Below are 18,360 nucleotides of genomic sequence, written 5' to 3' on the forward strand. Positions count from 1 at the left end.
GAAATTGAATTACTTCTTTAGAAGGGTATTTAAAATAGGAAGAATGACTGATAAATATTAGAAAGAATAATATTCTAATAAAGGAAATTAAAAAGCCAAGGCAATAATTTATTAATTAATAAGAAAATTTTAAATAAGATTAAATAAATTAATTTAATTTTTTAAATAAAATCTGAACTTTTTCTTACAACTTAATAAAATATTATTTTAATAATAAACTATTATTTTTAGTTTTAAATAATTTTAATATTCAAAAATTATAAAAATTATTATTTTATAATAATTTATTTTATTTAAAATTAAAGTTAAAAATTGGGGGAGTCCAGACGCTTCTGTCGTTTACTCAAACACACTTATTTATTATCAAATAGTCAAATTTAAAATATTTTAAATTTATTTAAATAAATTTATTATTAAATGAAATTTATAAATATAAAATAATTTATTTATTTAGTAAGTATATTTTTTTTAAAATATATTTTTAAGAAACTTTAGAATATATAATAAAATTATATTTAATTTATAAAATAACTTTTTTAGAAAGTAAATTTTAAAAAATAATAATATTTTTAATATAATTTAAAGTGTAATAAATTAAAAAATGAATTTATAAATTTCACTACACTTAATTAAAAAATAAAATTTATTAAAAATAGCCCTTCTATAAGAAAAGTAAAACACTTTACACTTTTTAAAGTTATTTTAGTAGTATAAATCAAATAAGAAAATTTTTACGCTTTTTCAAAAGTTCTATTTCTAAATTTATTTATCTTTAATCAAATAAAATTTAAGCGAAAAATTAAATTTTATTTAATTGAAATAAATACATTAAAAAAATATCACTTTTTAAAAATATAAAAAAAACTCGAGAAATAACTTATTTAAATAGATTATAATAAGTTAAATTTTTTAATTAATTTATATTTAATTTATTAATTTATTTTTAGCTCGCGCTTTCTATAACCTTATTCTACTGCTGCGCTCCTGCTTGTTATTTAAAAAAAAATAAATAAATTGTCTTAAATTATTTTTATTATTTAATTTTTATAATTTTAAATAACTAAATTATTTAATTTATATAATTTTAAATATTCATATTATTTAACTTTTTATTAAAAATAAAATAAAACAAATTATTATTTTTTAATAAAATTACTAAAATATTTAATTTTATAAAATATAGATCAATTGATTGAGAAAAAAAATAATATTTAATATTATTTTATATTTTAATTTAAAAATATAAATTTTAGATGATTTGATCTAATATTTATATTTAAATATAATTTTAATTAAATTTTAAAAATTAAAATAGAATACGTATTAAATATAATATTTTATTATTTTTAAATATAAATTAATTCTAACATATGAAAATAATATAACTCATTTTTATTTATAGTAAATTAATATATTTAATTTTAAAAATAATAATAATTTAACCGTTAAATATATAATCATAAACAATAAATAAATTTTATTTTATAATAATAATTATAAAAATATTATTTTTAATTATTTTATATATATTATTATTTTAAAATTTTTTTATTTTTATCAATAATTTTATAATAATAATTTATCTTAATTTTATTTTGGCTAAAATTATTATTAATTAATATTTTTTAAAGTTGTTTAATATATTTATTATTTAATATTATTTTTAAAATTATCATTTAAAAAATAATTTTATTAAATATATTAAATATAAAATATTAAAAAATAATTTAAAATTATGAGAATCTCAATTTTTTATGGAACTAGGGCAAAAAATCTAAAATCGCGAGAGGTAATAAATGGGAGTAAAATATTTTTTTAATAAAATATCATGTAATTGTGTTAAGAAATCTCCCATTCATTTTAAAAGTTTTACAAAATAAGTTTTGAATTTACAATTTCAAAAGAAAAATAATTGAGAAATGAAATTAATTCATATTTAATAAGATTAAATGCAGTCATTAGTTTTATTTATTTTATTAAAAAAATATTATTTTACTTTATAAATATTTTTACAATTTTATTTAAAATAAAACAATTAATATCATATAAAAAATTAACTAATTAGTCATTTAATTTTAAAAAATATATTAAAATATCTCGAAATTTTAAAAAACAGTTAATTTCTTTTATGTAAATTATATGCTCCTTATTTATTTGATTTGATCTCATTTAATTATAATTAAGAGTTTAAATAAAATCTGAAGTTAAAGATTTAGGTGAATATTTTTTTTAATCTAAAGAAGCTTATTAACCTTGAAAAGAAGCACCAGCCTTTGTAACTATCAAGAGGATTAGACTCCCAGGAAGAAGCCTATCCGTAGTTTGAAAGAGCAACCCAATTTGCACACTTGTTTCCAGACCTGGAAATAAAGACAATATGAACAGAGGAGAGAGTAGCAATATAACTGTTAACGTCAAGGCTAGTAGCTTGCCGAACCCAAGGACAAACAATTGCAGGATTTGAGAACAAATCAGCCAGCTGTTTCGAATCAGATTCAACGATTACATGAGGAAGGTGTCTACTTATAGCAAAGAGCAAAGTAAGCCTGAGAGCCAAACCTTTTACCACTAAAGGAGAGAGACGAGCACAAAAACAAAAGCCTCCATCAATGAGATCACTTCTGGAATTTCTCACAAGAAAACCCAAACTATAAGCAGAAGAAACATGATCAAATGATGCATCAATGTTGATCTTATAACATCCTGGCTTAGGGGGCCCAGACCTGGCCAAGAGCCGGTCACAGGCCGATTCAAGTTCAGATTTAGTGGTTCGATTTGACTTACAGGTCTAATTGAAATTAGTCTGATTTATGACAGTTTTAACTTTTTAACTGTTTCGATTCGATTTCAATCATATTTTAAGTGTCTATGGTTATAATTTTTTATAATTTTTACAGTTTTAACTTTTGTAAAAAAATAATTTAAAATTTTAAACAATAATATTTAATTATACATTTTTTTATGTTAATTTTATTTCGGGCTTTTTGCAAAATTAGGGTCAGGCTTATTTTTATTTCCGAATTTGGGGTTGAAAAAATTTTATTTGCGATTTTGGGGTTTGACTCCCACGTGGCAGCCAAAAAGGACGCCTGGAGCCTCTTTAACAGGCGCCAGAGCCTGACGCCACTTTAAGTGGCGCCAGGCTTTTTTTTTTTTTTTTTAATGTCTGGCGCCACTGAAAGTGGCGCCAGACAATTGTTTATTTTTTCAATTGTTATTATTATTATTTTTAATTATTAATATATTATAATAAAATATTTATATTATATTTTTTTATTTATATTATATTTTTATAATAATAAATATTTTTTATAATTTTAATATATTAATATTTAAAAAATTTTATTATTAATATTTAAATAAAAAATTACTGAAATTATATTTCAGAATTATAAAATTAATATTATATTGCGATTAGATGGATAAATTTTTTTATTATTTTAATATATTAATACAGTAATTCTGTAATTAAATAGTATCAATATTTTTATATACGTTTAATGTTATTTCATAATTTTACAAAATACTAAGACTAGTTATAAATAATTATTATATTTTAGAAAAATATTTTCAATATGTAATAATATTATAAAAATATTTAGAATTATAATATTATACTGCTATTAAATCTGTATAAAATAGCTTTATTAAATTAATTACTTAATTTAGTTATTTTTTATTTTTAATAAATTATAAACAATTCGTATAAAATATTTAAAATTATTATATTATTTTATTTAATAAATTATAAATAATCAAGTGATCGTATATAATATTTAATTATTATTTTTTATTAATTATTTAAATTACATTATTGTTTATAATTATAAAAATAAATAAATAAATAAATATTAATATTTAAAATTATAAAAATTAAATTTACTTTTTATTAACTGCTATTTAGAATTATAGAATATTATTATAGGCTACTTAAATGTTGCATCCTGATTGTTTATAATTTATCAAATATAATAAATTTAATTAATTTACTTTGAATTAGATTAATTAATTAATTTTTTAATAAATTATAAATAACTCAATTTTCGTATAATATCTAATAGTAAGATAATATAATAATTATTTATAACTACAATAATTATTTATAACTACTTAGTATTTTGTAAAGTTATAAAATAACATTTTGTACTATTTAATTACAGAATTAATGTATTAATATATTAAAATAATAAAAAAATTTATCACTTTATACGATATGATTGAATTATTTTTATACATCTCACCGCAATATAATATCAATTTTATAATCCTGAAATATAATTCGAGTAATTTTTTATTTAAATATTAATAATAAAATTTTTTAAATATTAATATATTAAAATTATAAAAAATATTTATTATTATAAAAATATAATATAAATAAAAAAAATTAATATAATATAAATATTTTATTATAATATATTAATAATTAAAAATAATAATAAAAACAATTTTAAAAAAAAAACAATTGTCTGGCGCCACTTAAAGTGGCGCCAGACATTTAAAAAAAAAAAAATAGAGCCTGGCGCCACTTAAAGTGGCGCCAGGCTTTGGCGCCTGTCAAAGAGGCGCCAGGCGTCCTTTTCGGCTGCCACGTGGCAGTCAAATCCCAAAATCGCAAATAAAATTTTCTCAACCCCAAATTCGGAAATAAAAATAGACCAGACCCTAATTTTATAAAAAGCCCTTTTATTTCATATTTAAAATTGAAATTGAAAATTACTAATGTAGCAGCTGATATTAATATTTTATTTTATTCAATGTTGTTGATGTGGTTAAAAGTTTAATAATAAAAAAATTAAATTTTTTTAAAATTTATTAATTATAACCAAAATTTAAAGTGTTATTTTAATTATCGCCAATGGATTAATTTTAACCTAAATTATTTAAAATTAATATTTTCTTAACAATAAAAAAATACATTTATTTATTTTACTTAGTAAAATTTATATAAAAAAATCTCTTTCTATCTTTCATATTATATTATTAATGTATTTATACAAATTATAAGTGAAATAAATATAATATTTTATAATTAAAAATATTATATATTATTGAGTGAACATCCATAATTAATATTTTTTAAAATATGAAATGTTATTTAAGTTTATGTGTAAACTGCAATTCTATAAAGGAAGTTATATATATATATATATATATATATATATATATATATTATCTTTAATATTTGTATTTATTTTTAAAATTTTTTAAAAAATTATAGCAATTATATATATTTTTATTATTGTTAATTATTATTATTAATTATTTGGTATTACTTATTGTATTTTGTATGTGTTCGTTTTCAAAAGTGATGACCACTGGATTTCAGTACCTTGTTAAGAGGCTGGACTCACAATGACAGAACCGGTCTAGGACCCGCGGTGTCCTACGAGTGAGAAGGCCCAGACCATTCATCCTTGAGGTCGGGTTTTGCTCAAGATCCAGCCTTCTCTTCCCGAACCCGGCCCGAAAGCTTAGCAAAATAAGGATCACTGGTCCAGTTTTGAACTGCTCGATTCACACGTGTACTAAAAGGGAGAATTAAATGGCCGTTTAACATGGCAAGAGACTTGATATTTCCGTACATACGGAGCATAGCAGGGATAGGTGACCCAATGACAAGAGGATTGTTATACGTACTGACAGATCAAGAAAAATAATAAAAGGAGATGAACACTTTTCTTTCAAACCAAATTTACTCAACCATTATAAAATCTTATTTTTTGGATTTCCCATCATCACAACGTATTGTTTATTTCAATAGTTTTAATTATTTTAATAATAATAAATAAATATAACCATATAGTGATTAATATAAGTGAGTTTAATTAGTATTTAGATGTGTAGATTGTCTCTACACCATTTGAAATATTAATATTTAAATATTATAAAAATATGAAAAGCAATTGCAACATTAAGATAATATATGTTTTATTTGGAATAAAAACACAATTTATTAAAACTATTATATTAAAATTAAATTTTATAAATATAAATAATGTGGTGATATATTATATTTATTTTGTTAAGATAAATGAATAATTATATTAAATTTTTATTGTATTAAATAATAAAATATTAATTTTAATTAATTTAGACCAAAATTAATCGGCTGGCTATATTTAAAATAAAATTTTGAAATTAAATTATATCTACTAAAAATTAAAAATTTTTGAATTTTTTTATTTTAAAAATTTTAATCAATAATAATAATAACGATTAAAATATTAATATTTACAGTTTTTAATCTCAAATTTTAATCATTACTTAATATTGACATAAAAGTTTTAAATTAAATTAAAATTGACCAAAATAACAAAATTTTGAATTTTTTGAAAATTTTAAAGTTTTTGTCTTCTATTTTATAAAAGGTAATTAAAAATTTTAATAATTTAATTCTGGGATATTTATTATTTAATTTTAAAATATTTTTATTATTAATAAATCAATTCTTATATTTTTAAAAAATTATTAAAATATTATTTTTCTATGTTAATAAAATAATTTTTTCGTGAAAAAAATTTTAAAACATTATTTTACCTTTAATAAACCCCTTATTTAATTTCTAAATATTGTAATTATTAATAAGTCAGTTTCTGTATTTTCAAAAATTTATTAAAATATTATTATTTTTTATTTCTGTCAATAAAATAATATTTTTTCATTCTGCTCCTCCTTAAAGAAGAATAAAAAAAGGAGGAGACAGATAATTTGATTTTTTACTATATTAACGTTAAAAATAAACGAAATTTGATGGAAAGATTATTTTATTGATAAAAAAAAGTTTTTAATAAAATTTTTAAATTGAAAAACTGATTTATTAATAATAATAATAATACATAAAAATTTAAATAATAATTTTCCTTTTAATTTATTACTGTATTAAAATTTATTTTTTAAATACTTTTTAATATATAAAATTAGGAAAGTGAAAGGTTTGTTGCAGTGGTTTGTGTTGGTTAAAACCCACAAATTCATACAAAATGACCAGAGATCGAATACTGGTACAAGGGGGCTTTTTGCTTTTCCAAGTGAAAAAAAAAAAAAAAAATCTCAAATCCTGGTCCGGCAAAATTTTTTTCTCAAATTGGGTGAATTTTAACTGTATCGTACTTTAAAAAGTGCGGTAAGCTGAATAATTGAAAAAAAAAATATTTAAATACATTACGCAAGTGCGGTAATGCATGAGTACGGCTCTGCCGCACTCAATCAATTTAAAAATATAAATTTAATTTTTATTTAATTAATTTTATTTATTTAATTATATATTAAATTTATAAAATATAATTATATTAATATTAATTAATAAAATTTTATTTAATTAATTATTATATTTTATTAATTTAATTAATTTTATATTAAATTTATAAAATATAATTATAAAAATTATATTAATATTAATATTAATTAATTTAAATTATTTATAATATAATATTATATTTATCATATTTACTATTTTATTTTATTAATTTATATAATTTAATTAATGTTAAGAATATATATAAATATATTAATATAGTACTCACATACTTAATCTTATAGTATGTATATTTAAGTAAATTTAATTATGTATGTTTACTCTCCAATTTTTAATCTCCAATTTAAAAAAAATATATTAATTAATGCCAATAATATATATATAATTTATTTTATTAATTATATTTATCAATGTAGAAAGTATAAAAAAATAAATAAAAAAATACATCTAAATATTTAGAAACAATAATATAATAAAAATAAGTTAATATATATACAATAATAAGATCAAAAAATAATATTAAAGATAAACAAACATCCTCTCGTATTATATATACTATTTCTTTTTTTATTTATAAAATATTTTGACATGAAAAATATAAAATAAAATAAATTTTAATTTTTTATAATTTTATAATTTATAAATATTTATAAATTAACTGTAATAGAAATAATAAAATAAAATAATAAATATAAAAAATATAATATTTTTATTATAAATTAATTAAAATAATTAATATTTATAATAATATTAATATAATTTTTATAATTATATTTTATAAATTTAATATAAAATTAATTAAATTAATAAAATTAATTAAATAAAAATTAAATTTATATTTTTAAATTGATTGAGTGCGGCAGAGCCGCACTCATGCATTACCGACGAATTTTTTTTTTCAATTATTCTCTCTTACCGCACTTATGAAATGCGGTAAGCTCTACCGCACTTGTAAAGTGCGGTAGAGTTAAAATTCACCCTAATTTGAGAAAAACTTTTTCCCGCACCAGGATTTGAGATTTTTTTTTTTTTTCACTTGGAAAAGCAAAAAGCCCTGCAGAGTGTAATTGATTCTTTTGCTATAAGATTCCTTAGTTTGGAAGAGGATCAATTTGGCCTTGGGAATAGTTTGACTATCTCTTCTCCCTTCAACCCTTTAGCAGGATCAATCCGTTTCTAGTTTTTATATAACTGAATCCTCCGGAACCACAAGAATGACCCGGGAGAAGAAAATTTTGATGCTATTGTCTATCATATGTAATTCACGAAAATATAAAATTTAGTATTTTTAATTTTTTTATAAATAATTTAAATATAAATTTAACCTTTTAACATTTGTCTAAAACTTACACTCTCCTACCATCATAATTCGTGAATATCTCTAAGCTTAAATAGTTAAAAGAGTAATTTTCTTATTTTATAAGTATTACATTATTTACACATGTATGCACAAATATTTCAACCCAAGTATAATGTATTATTTCTAAATTTTGCTTATTTTAAGAGCCCATTATCATTATTAATTTTTCTATGAAAACCTTTAATATTATTGAAACGGTTGAATAAAATTTTTAATATATATAATTATCTTTCACAAAAAGTTTTTACAAGTATTATTTTTATAGATATATTTCTAAAGACTACAACACCCATCAAAGAATTATAAGTCAAGAAATTTCATTGTTAAAATTTATATTCAAAATCTTACAAGACAGTAAGTTTATAAGAAAAAAATTAAGATAATCAATTATCAAGAATCTCACAAAACTGCAAGTTTAATAAGAAAAAATCAAGATAATCTATCGTCAAACTCCTACAATGCAATAAATTTATTAAAAAAAATTACAATGTGAAAAGTTCGTCAACAATAATTACTAAAGAGATCTTACAAAGTGATAAGTTCCTAATCAAAATTATCTCACAAGATTGATAAGTTCATTAAAGGGAACACCGAGACGATTCATTTTCAAAATCTCACAAGATGACAAGTTCGTCAAAAAGAACTATCAAACTGATTGCACAAGACAACAAATTCGTAAAGAGTCCAACTAAAGTGATTCATCGCTATAATCTCACAAAACAATAAGTTCATTAAAGTGAACAACTGAAGCAATTCATTGCTAGATTCCTACAAGACAATAAGTTCGTCAAAGAGAACCACCAGAAGGATTCGTCACTAGATTTTTTACAAGGTGATAATCAAAAGAAATTATAAAGGCGATTCATCACTAGATTTCGTAAGACAATAAGTTCGTCAAGGCATTTCGTTGCCAGAATTCCATAAGATGGTAAGTTCGTCAAATGGTACAATTCAATAGCGAAATTTTATTAATCAAAATCACATCAATTATTCAAAAACCGTATAATGAAATTCTAATCTAATAGAATATTATTCATATCACAATAGAATTTTATATCCTATCTTATATAAGATTCTATATTTTAAGCTATATATAATTTTATTATATTATATATTTCTAACAATATTCAAACTCTATCTAATATGTTATATAAAGAGTTCACAAATTTTTTTTAGACTATAGAATTGATATTTCTGTTAGATGGGTTCATCGTAATGTTACGACGACTCTTATACTTTGGCTAGAGAATTTATTACGCATAATCGTCTTTCTGTTCGGGATGATATCATAGTTTTGCTTTAAAAAAAAGTCTACAATTTCAAATACATTACTCTCTCAATACCCAATTCAATTATTTATTTTGTTTTTATACTAATTTAAATATAAAAGAGGTTATCAAGCCAATTTATCTCTTTTTTTTTATTGGATAAGTTTATATTCGAAAAAATATAATATAAATATAATTTTTGATTGATTTTACTTTTAGAAAATGATAAATTAAAAGTTGAAGTGAGTTTTTCGTGAATTTTAATTAAGTTGAAATATTTTATTATAATTTTAGTTAAATAATAAAATTAAAAATAAAAATGTTGACATAATAAGTAAAGTTATAGTTTTTTTAATAGGATTATAATATATATAATATTATTTTTTATTATCAGAATTTTGTATTTTCAATTTTATTATACGGCTAAAATTATAATAATATTTTTTTAATTTAATTAAAATTAATTAAAATTTTATTTAATTTAAATATATTATTTTTTGAGAAATTATCTTTTACAAAATAATTTAACTAAATTAGAATAAATAAATTAATTCTCTCTATTAAATAAAAAATTTTAATTTTTTATTAAATTAAAAAAATATATTAATAAAAAAATAATTTTGACACGTTTAAAAATTTAAAATTTTTTTTATCTAAATTACTCTAACTAAATACAATCTAAAATTAAAAATTAGTATAAAAATTTAGTTAAAAAATATAATTTACTTAACAAATTAGACCGCTAGCGGGTTTTTAGATATATATAAACAGAAAAATAAACCAATGGGCGAGCGGCGGCGGGGAAAATAAGATGCAGAGGGTGACTGTCACGTTTATGGGGAAGCGAAGCAAGATCTCCCCATCATTGCATCTCACTTAATGCTTGGATTTCTTTTTCCAGAAATGTCTTACCGTCACTTTTTGGATAGCTATTTGTTTAGATGGATGGAGAGGGAAAAAAAGAAAAACAAAAAAAAGGAAGTTTTATTATTTAAATATAAATTAGAAAAGAAAAATAAAAAAATTATATTTTTTAATGGTTATAAACATCTTAAAATATTTTTTAAAAATTAATAAAATATAAAAGTCAATAAATATAAAACACTTAAATACTATTTTTCCTCTGAATTACTTATTTATTTAAACACTATAAAATAAAATAAATTTCCTTTTTTTTTTAATTTCCCTTGATTTTCTCTCATTAATTTTCTTTTCCGACTCTCCTATAAAATTAAGAATCCAAATACAGAATTAGGATTTAGGGAAAATTCAAGCTCACCCGAGCATTATTTTTAATCATTGATTAAAATATGTGTATTTAGTAAAAAATATTTAATTTTTATTTTTATTTTACTTTTTCATAAATATTAAAAAATATTTTTTATTAACTTTTTAATTATATTTATGTTAAAATAAAAATTTTATTAATAATAAAAAATATTTTAAATATTCATATAAAAATAAAAATTAATAAAAAATTATTTTAAAAATAAAATAAAATTAAATAGAATTATAATAATTAATTTATATATTAATATAATCACACTTTCATCTTATATTAAGGATCCATAGGGACACGGTTTAGGCAAGAATTTCCCAATTATACTTACGAAATTAATACAATTCATCAGCCATTTGTCTTACCAAAGTTGGCTTCTTTGCCATCAATCTGAAAATGCAAATATTTGATTCTGCTAGCTTCTAATTCAAACTCTGTTGGGCACCCTTCAATGCCAATAATGCAGCTCCATAGGCAGCCTCTGTTTGCATTGCTCGACTCACAGGCAAGCCGAGTACCCTCTCTCGTATCTTTATCCATTTATCATTTTTTGCACCACCTCCTGCTGTAAAAACTTCTTCAACTTCTGTTGCTCCCATATCCTTCAATAAGCTATAAGCCTTTGCCTGAAAATTGCAGAAGTTAATGTCATAACTGCACGTGTGTGAGAAATTTTGGAACATCAAGGGTAAATCTCAATACCTCTATACGTGCAATGGATTCTAAAATACCATGCAAGTACTCAACATCACTTTCTGGGCGTGGATGTAACCTGCATGGAATGAAACAATGTATAATTAACCAAAATGCTGTTTTCTTTTGGTGGGTCACTCGGGTGGTTGCGTTCTTTTTCTAAGCTTGCTACATGAGACATGCTTAATCATAGGCCAAACCGAATTGAAACAGAACAAACTGAGGAATTTTCCACCTCATTATGAACCTGACTCAATAAAAACTAAGCAAACAGTGTCTACATGTGATAATAGTGAAACTTTCAGTATTATCTTTCATTGTATTGATATCTAAGCCTCAAAATGTTGGAACTCAATTATCCTAAGCAAAAATTGACTTTGGAAGAAGGCCGACATTGTAACAGGCTAACAGCCCAATTAAAACCGGGCAAAATAACTTTCCTTCATTTGTCCATGTGGAACAGGGACAGGATCCCACAGACATCAAGATGTCTATGCTCAAATATGAAATCCGCATTAAATATTCCTCACCATATATTATCACCATAGTGTGGGACATCAAATGACATCAGAAAATTCCCATCTCTGTATGACACGTGACTCAGCTCCAAGTTTACATCTCCATAGATAAATACATTCAAGAACTATGCTGCAACAAATGACAGGCTTTGAAACATTCAAGAATTTTAACTTACAAGCATTGTGCTCTATCCTTGGTGGATTTCCTGAAAAGCATCTTACCATCAACACTTTTGTGTGCAAATCAGCACAAGTTCTCGCACTTGTGCAGGAAAGAAATATCCGGTTTTCAGATCAAAAAGACTTTTGATATTACTTTGCAACTCCAGAGAGAACTACAGAAAGAATTTAATACCTGGGGGCCAGATTTGGATCTGCCACAGGAAATCTCTCACCAGCTGCTGTTAGAGGATAGTAGTCAAGAGGAGAAGCTTCCATGGGATTTATCTGTTCACTCAATTTATCCAATTGCTCGTCTGTAAAAAGTTCTCTGAGAACAGCTCCACCTGTATTTGAAGCACCTCCAACAAGCCACTTATCGTCAAGCCGATGACTATACACTCCAAATCTTGCATCCTCAATCCTCCTTGTGCTCAGTAGCTTAATAGCAAGTGTAGAACCCAAAGAAGTGACCTAGATATAAGCATTGTTGATAAATTTGGTTAGTGTCGAACCCAAAGAAGTGACCTAGATATAAGCATTGTTGATAAATTTGGTTTAAGAAAACAAAATAAGAAAAGAGCATAGTGCTTTAGTGGACTAAAAGATGGGAAATCCCACGTTAAATGCTACATATAAACTATAAATAAAGCCTATTTAAGGTCCAATAAGATATGCAAAAAAATGTTTGTGGATTGTCAATCAGGTGGCTTAATCTTCGTTTAGACTATTATGGTGTTCTACACAGTTGTCATGTTTTTCTTGCAGGTTGATATAGAATTATTAATATCATGTACGCCTGTTAGCAAGAACCAATGTCATTCTGTAAATGGTAACATGTGCATGCATTGACTAGCTATAGTCACAAATAGAAAGTAAGAGTGCAATAATCTTCTCACAGCTTTCCCAGGTTGTGTTGCACGTGCTGCAAGAAAAGCGGCTATGCTATCAGTTGTTCCTGTGCATACAACACAATCTTCTGAAAATCCTGCAAGTATACATTATATAAAAAATCAAATCACAATGCCTAACATCCTATGGATAAAATGGGTAGGTTCCAGCTTCAAAACATGAAATTTGTCCAGTTTGGAGCAGTTTTAAGGTGCAGTAGCACGGACATAATTTCCTAAAACAGATCATTGCTTTCAGATAGAAATGAACATAAATTCAAAGATAACATGTGGCACTCTCCAATAATATGAAATCCAAAGTTCAACCGTCAATGGAACCTTTTGGTAAGCCAGTTGAAGTTTCAAAAACTTAGTAAAAGCTTATTGCTCTATTTTATGTTCCCGAAGAAACTGGATGAAGAAAAAACCAATTTTACCGTGGGCCATAGAAATTTGCCAACAATTTCAAGAAGCATATCAGCATGGAGTTAATATGTATGAATTAGTATAGTGATCAAGCCAAAATTAGACCCATTTTTCATGTTGTTATTAATGTTAATTTACACATTTTTTATCTAATTTTGTGGTTTTGATCTTATTTTGCAGAACATGATGTAAAAGGGTAATTTGGTAAAAATGGCTTTAAAACTGTCTAAAAGAGAACAAATGAGATCAAGCCTGGTTTGCCCAAGACCGTTTGTCCAAACAAAGCTAAAGCAGAGACGCGGGAAATTCAAATTTCAGACTTTCGAATAAGTCTTTCCCTCCCAAAACATGTGAAGACAACTCAACACTCTATCCCACCTATTTAGGAAACCAAATCTCAAGAAGATTCAATTGCCTTCAAGAAAATCCAACTCTAAATAAGAAAAGAAACTTAGGGCAGCCTATTCAGCTATAAAAAGAGAATCAAACCAGCAACAAACGAGCTTCAATCTTCGGGAAGACTTGCACCTGCAGCCACGCGCCACACCAGCTGGCCGATCGGCTCCTTCCTCTCCTCCTTTCTGGTTTTCTTTCTTTTACTTTTATGTTAGTTTCAGCCATGAGTGGCTGAAACCCCTTTTTCTAGTTGAAAATTAGATGAAACTTCAATTTGTTTATGGATTGTGAGATCTGAACACGTGTTGTTTATCTTTTATTTATCAATATTTATGCAATTTCATGCTTAATTCATTCTTGCTTTGTTGTTTAGATCAATAGGGCCCATTGATTCTTGATTGCAAAGTAATAATATGTTAGTTTGAGTAGTTTTAAGTCCGTAATTGCTTGAATTATTCAAACACAAGAACGATTGGTGTAAAAACCAAGGAGATTGCGTAATCTAGCAAGATCACCATACGTTTGGGTAGCTAGAATTAGGTCACTCTATTTCTTAATGCAATTGACAATTGTATGATGCTAAAAGCTCCAAGGACGTTCATCGGCAACTTGTTGATTAGTGATTAATTAGAGAATGTTTCCTAGTTAATTTATGCTTAAGGAGGGATATGGTGGTGAGAAGCGTCTTCCACCCCCATAACTAATTTGTTGAGTCCAATAAAAGAACCTAAGTGTCAATAATCAATCCCAACAACTGAAGTGGATCCAATTATTCAACTAAAGCTTTTCTCATTATTGAATTTCCTTTATTTTATTATTTGCCTTGTTTTACTATTTTTAATTCTAGTTTAGTTCATCAATCTCAAAACCCCATTTTATTTTATTTTCAGTTTATTTACTTGGTCTTGATAAGAAAAATAGGTAAGTATCAATACCCTGTGAATTCAATCCTTTTACTACTATCTACAGTTGTAAAATTGTGGATAACCAAAAAGGTTATTTTTTACCAGCTTCGACAACCGCATAGTCATATAGGCCAAATAAGGGTTGCATAAATATATTAGGACATCTTAAAGCTCCACCTCCATTCAAATGCCAGACAACTGAAGTGAAATTGCACAAGGCATTAGAAGTCCTATTACTAGCTCAACCAAATGGATATTAGTTATATAAGATCTTATTGATTATCACCCAAATTTTGTGTCTCTTAAAAAAATTCAAGTTGACAAAATATCCTATTGATTAGCCTAGGCAAAGACAGCGAATAGAATAACAAAATGAGTTAGTGGGGCTACTTAAAAAGAAAGCATACCAAATTGGGTTCTAATATTCTCTTTTAAACAACCAATTGAAGTTCCCGGAGCTGTAACAGAAGGTAAAAGATGTGAATATGGCTGAGCCAGCAGCCATGGTGGATAAGAATCCACTTCTGGATCATAGCCAACCTGCAAAACACAAAATGTAAGCTCTCCACAACAGATAATTAAAGTGCACCAACTATAAAAAGCAAGCCCAAAATTCATAAAGTTAGTGACTAGTACCTTTAGAGCATTATTGTAATCAGACACTCCAAGTTTTCCATGAAGAAGCCACAAAAGCCAATCTGCCTGGTGCAATAATAGTGCTGATTCTTTCTTCGAATCCTCAGTATTCCACCATGAAACAAGCTTGCACAGGGTAGACGATCCGGAGCAGACTGTATGGTTTACAGGAGCAATGGATTTTACCATTGGCAATGCATCAGGACAACTCTCATTGTAGAGGAAAGGTCTCCATAATGGTTCTCCTGTATTGCTGTACTAAAAAATCCAGATGCCTAATTCAAACGTTGCCTTCACTTGGACAGGAAAACAATACAATCAAGTATAATAAAAACTTATATTATTAACAAAAAAACCTAAAAAACCTGTGCAACATTACCTGTCTACAATGATAGTAGTGGCAGAAGTACCATCAATAGAAATAGAAGCAACAAGTGGTCGGAAATGAACTGGAACGTCCTCTAGAAGTGAGAAAATTGTTGTCTTCCAAGATTGAACCCAATCAATTGTTTCTCCACTCTTTCTAGACAGCAGAAAAATAATTCTCAAACTATTTTGTCAACTAAATTTTTCTGGAAGTAATACATTATTGAGATTCCCTCTTTTTTGTTTTTCTTCTTTTCTTTTTTTCACATTCAATTGTATGTCCTGAGAGATAGTACGCCAATAAGCACCATACAGCTAAAGGTACAAGATAAAGGCCAAATACATAATTGATCACTCACCTTTACACTGACTCTTTGTTTGGATTAAGGAAAATGGAGAGAAAATTTTGTTAAAAAAAAAAATTCTACAATTTCCTTGTTTGGACAATAATTGAGGAGAGAAAAAGGGGAGAAATTTTGGTAACCCAAATGGAGGAAAATAGAGGAAAACAAAAATAATTTTTATTAAAATTACTTACAATTTATTTTTAAATTACATACAAACCACTGATACAATGTAAAACCAAAATTAAAACAATTGGCAATTAATTAATTCTGTTAGGTAAGATATCAAAAGAATAGAAAAGAAAAGTTATCTTCTTTTCTTTCTCTCTTCATTTCTCCTTTTTTCCTTCGCACAATTAAGGACCCTTATGAAAAGGTGAAGGAAAAATTTATGCATTCAGCCCAAGGTAAACTAAAAAACAACAGCTTGAAACGCAAATAAAATACAGTTCTAGCTACACTGTGATTGATCACACAATTTACAGAAGAATTTGATACATGTGGTGACATTCAACTCCAACCCAAGTCACAGAACTCCAAAACGATTCTTAAAAGATCAATTTCCAATTCTGAGCATTTCAATTCTCCATACATAAGAAGAATTTTTCAAAAAATGTAGTTTAATAAGAAACAATCTTACCATATAGAACGGGTATTCTCTTTTTCCTTCAGAATGAATAGTCCCTTGTTTGTCAATAAGAGCGTATCTAGCACCGGAGGTTCCAAAGTCCATTCCTAGATAAAGCCGCTCTCCAGGTTGAAGAACAACTTCTTGGGTATCTTTACCGCTAGCAAAAGCCATTATAGCTCGTGGGTTTGGTTTACTTGTGGCGCCATGTAGCTCGGTTCCTGAAACAGACTTTCTCGAACTGTGATTCCCTGAAATGGCGTGATAATTAATGTATGGCAATATCAGTGAAGAAGATGATGCTAAAGATGGAAAACAACTAGAATTATAGCACAGAGAGGTGATTACCGGGTTTTGGAGACGGTGGACGGAGAAGAGGGAAGAAGAATGTAAGGTGGTGAAGTGAGGCAGCCATGAAACTATTTAGAAATAGATAAAAGGTAGGAAGGAAATTGCATTGAAGCCAAGGAAATATGTTGAAAATTTTCAAATTAAAAAATAAAAAGGCCCAATTTCAATGAGGACTTTTGGCCTAATATATTTTCTGTTTTATTTTTTATTTTACATGTCATTTCTTGAAAAAGAGATCGCACAAAAAACATCATTAATGTCGACAAAGCACATCTTCAAAACTTCTTGCTGAGGGAAGGGAATAAGAAATAATACCTTGGGGTGAGCTTTAATTAATAAACTAATCAATGAAAATTTGAAGGTCCCCTTCAATTGTAAATCTTTGCAATTGTTAAGATCTTGCTAAAATTACAGCTTCCTTAGGTGCAATCGCTTTTAAGACTAAAGGATTTGAAATATCATTAATCATTATATCTACAAATTCAGCTTAGTGGAATGTTGGGATGATAGCCCATTTTACCCTTGTGTTCTCACATTACACCTTTGTCCTGCTGTTTGGACGGGTTTTTTCTATCTTTCCAGGCATAGGAAGACTCTGGTTCTTCTTTTTGGCTATGAGCCTTCTTCCTTTATTATTAGGTGGGCCTATAAATAAAAGGTTTTGTTCGTTGTTCACATGTGCTTCAATGGAGAGGAAATATTTGGCTACTTTTTTTTTATTCTCTTTTTGTGTTTTTTCTTTTAGTGTTGTTTTGCTGGTATTCATACAGATTTTCGGGAGTTTTCAGATCTAGTTCAATTCTTGGCTCTTATCCAACAATGGTAAAGAAGGGCAATGAGATCATTGGTGGTGACTTGTAGGGCTTTTTGAGGCCTCAAAGGC

At 25.3% G+C, this 18,360-nt stretch overlaps 1 protein-coding gene across 3 annotated transcripts; it reads right to left on the reverse strand.

The window, feature by feature from the left end:
* Positions 1-11,391: 11,391 nt before the first annotated feature.
* LOC110612950 (D-ribulose kinase) lies at positions 11,392-17,738 on the reverse strand. Of its 3 annotated transcripts, none has more exons than XM_021753818.2 (10): positions 17,475-17,738; positions 17,139-17,347; positions 16,168-16,307; positions 15,789-16,041; positions 15,560-15,692; positions 13,435-13,523; positions 12,732-13,009; positions 12,553-12,582; positions 11,868-11,937; positions 11,392-11,791 (listed from the first exon to the last, which is right to left on the reverse strand). In XM_021753818.2, the coding sequence occupies exons 1-10, from the start codon at positions 17,539-17,541 to the stop codon at positions 11,588-11,590; spliced, it is 1,473 nt and encodes a 490-aa protein (XP_021609510.1). In that variant the 5' UTR covers positions 17,542-17,738; the 3' UTR covers positions 11,392-11,587. The 3 variants fall into 3 exon arrangements, with proteins under 3 accessions (XP_021609510.1, XP_021609507.1, XP_021609508.1); XM_021753815.2 differs by having other exon boundaries at positions 17,139-17,377; positions 17,475-17,707; XM_021753816.2 differs by lacking the exon at positions 12,553-12,582 and having other exon boundaries at positions 17,139-17,377; positions 17,475-17,674.
* Positions 17,739-18,360: the final 622 nt, after the last annotated feature.

The sequence above is a fragment of the Manihot esculenta genome, chromosome 4 (assembly GCF_001659605.2).
Source record: "Manihot esculenta cultivar AM560-2 chromosome 4, M.esculenta_v8, whole genome shotgun sequence".
NCBI classification, from domain to species: Eukaryota; Viridiplantae; Streptophyta; class Magnoliopsida; order Malpighiales; family Euphorbiaceae; genus Manihot; species Manihot esculenta.

Coding starts and splice junctions, on each gene's coding strand:
- LOC110612950 (XM_021753815.2), bottom strand. CDS start 17,541: ATGGCTGCCTCACTTCACCACCTTACATTCTTCTTCCCTCTTCTCCGT. Junction 16,308..17,138: donor GAGAATACCCGTTCTATATG/GTAAGATTGTTT, acceptor CTGTCTAGAAAG/AGTGGAGAAACAATTGATTG. Junction 11,792..11,867: donor AATCCATTGCACGTATAGAG/GTATTGAGATTT, acceptor TGCAATTTTCAG/GCAAAGGCTTATAGCTTATT.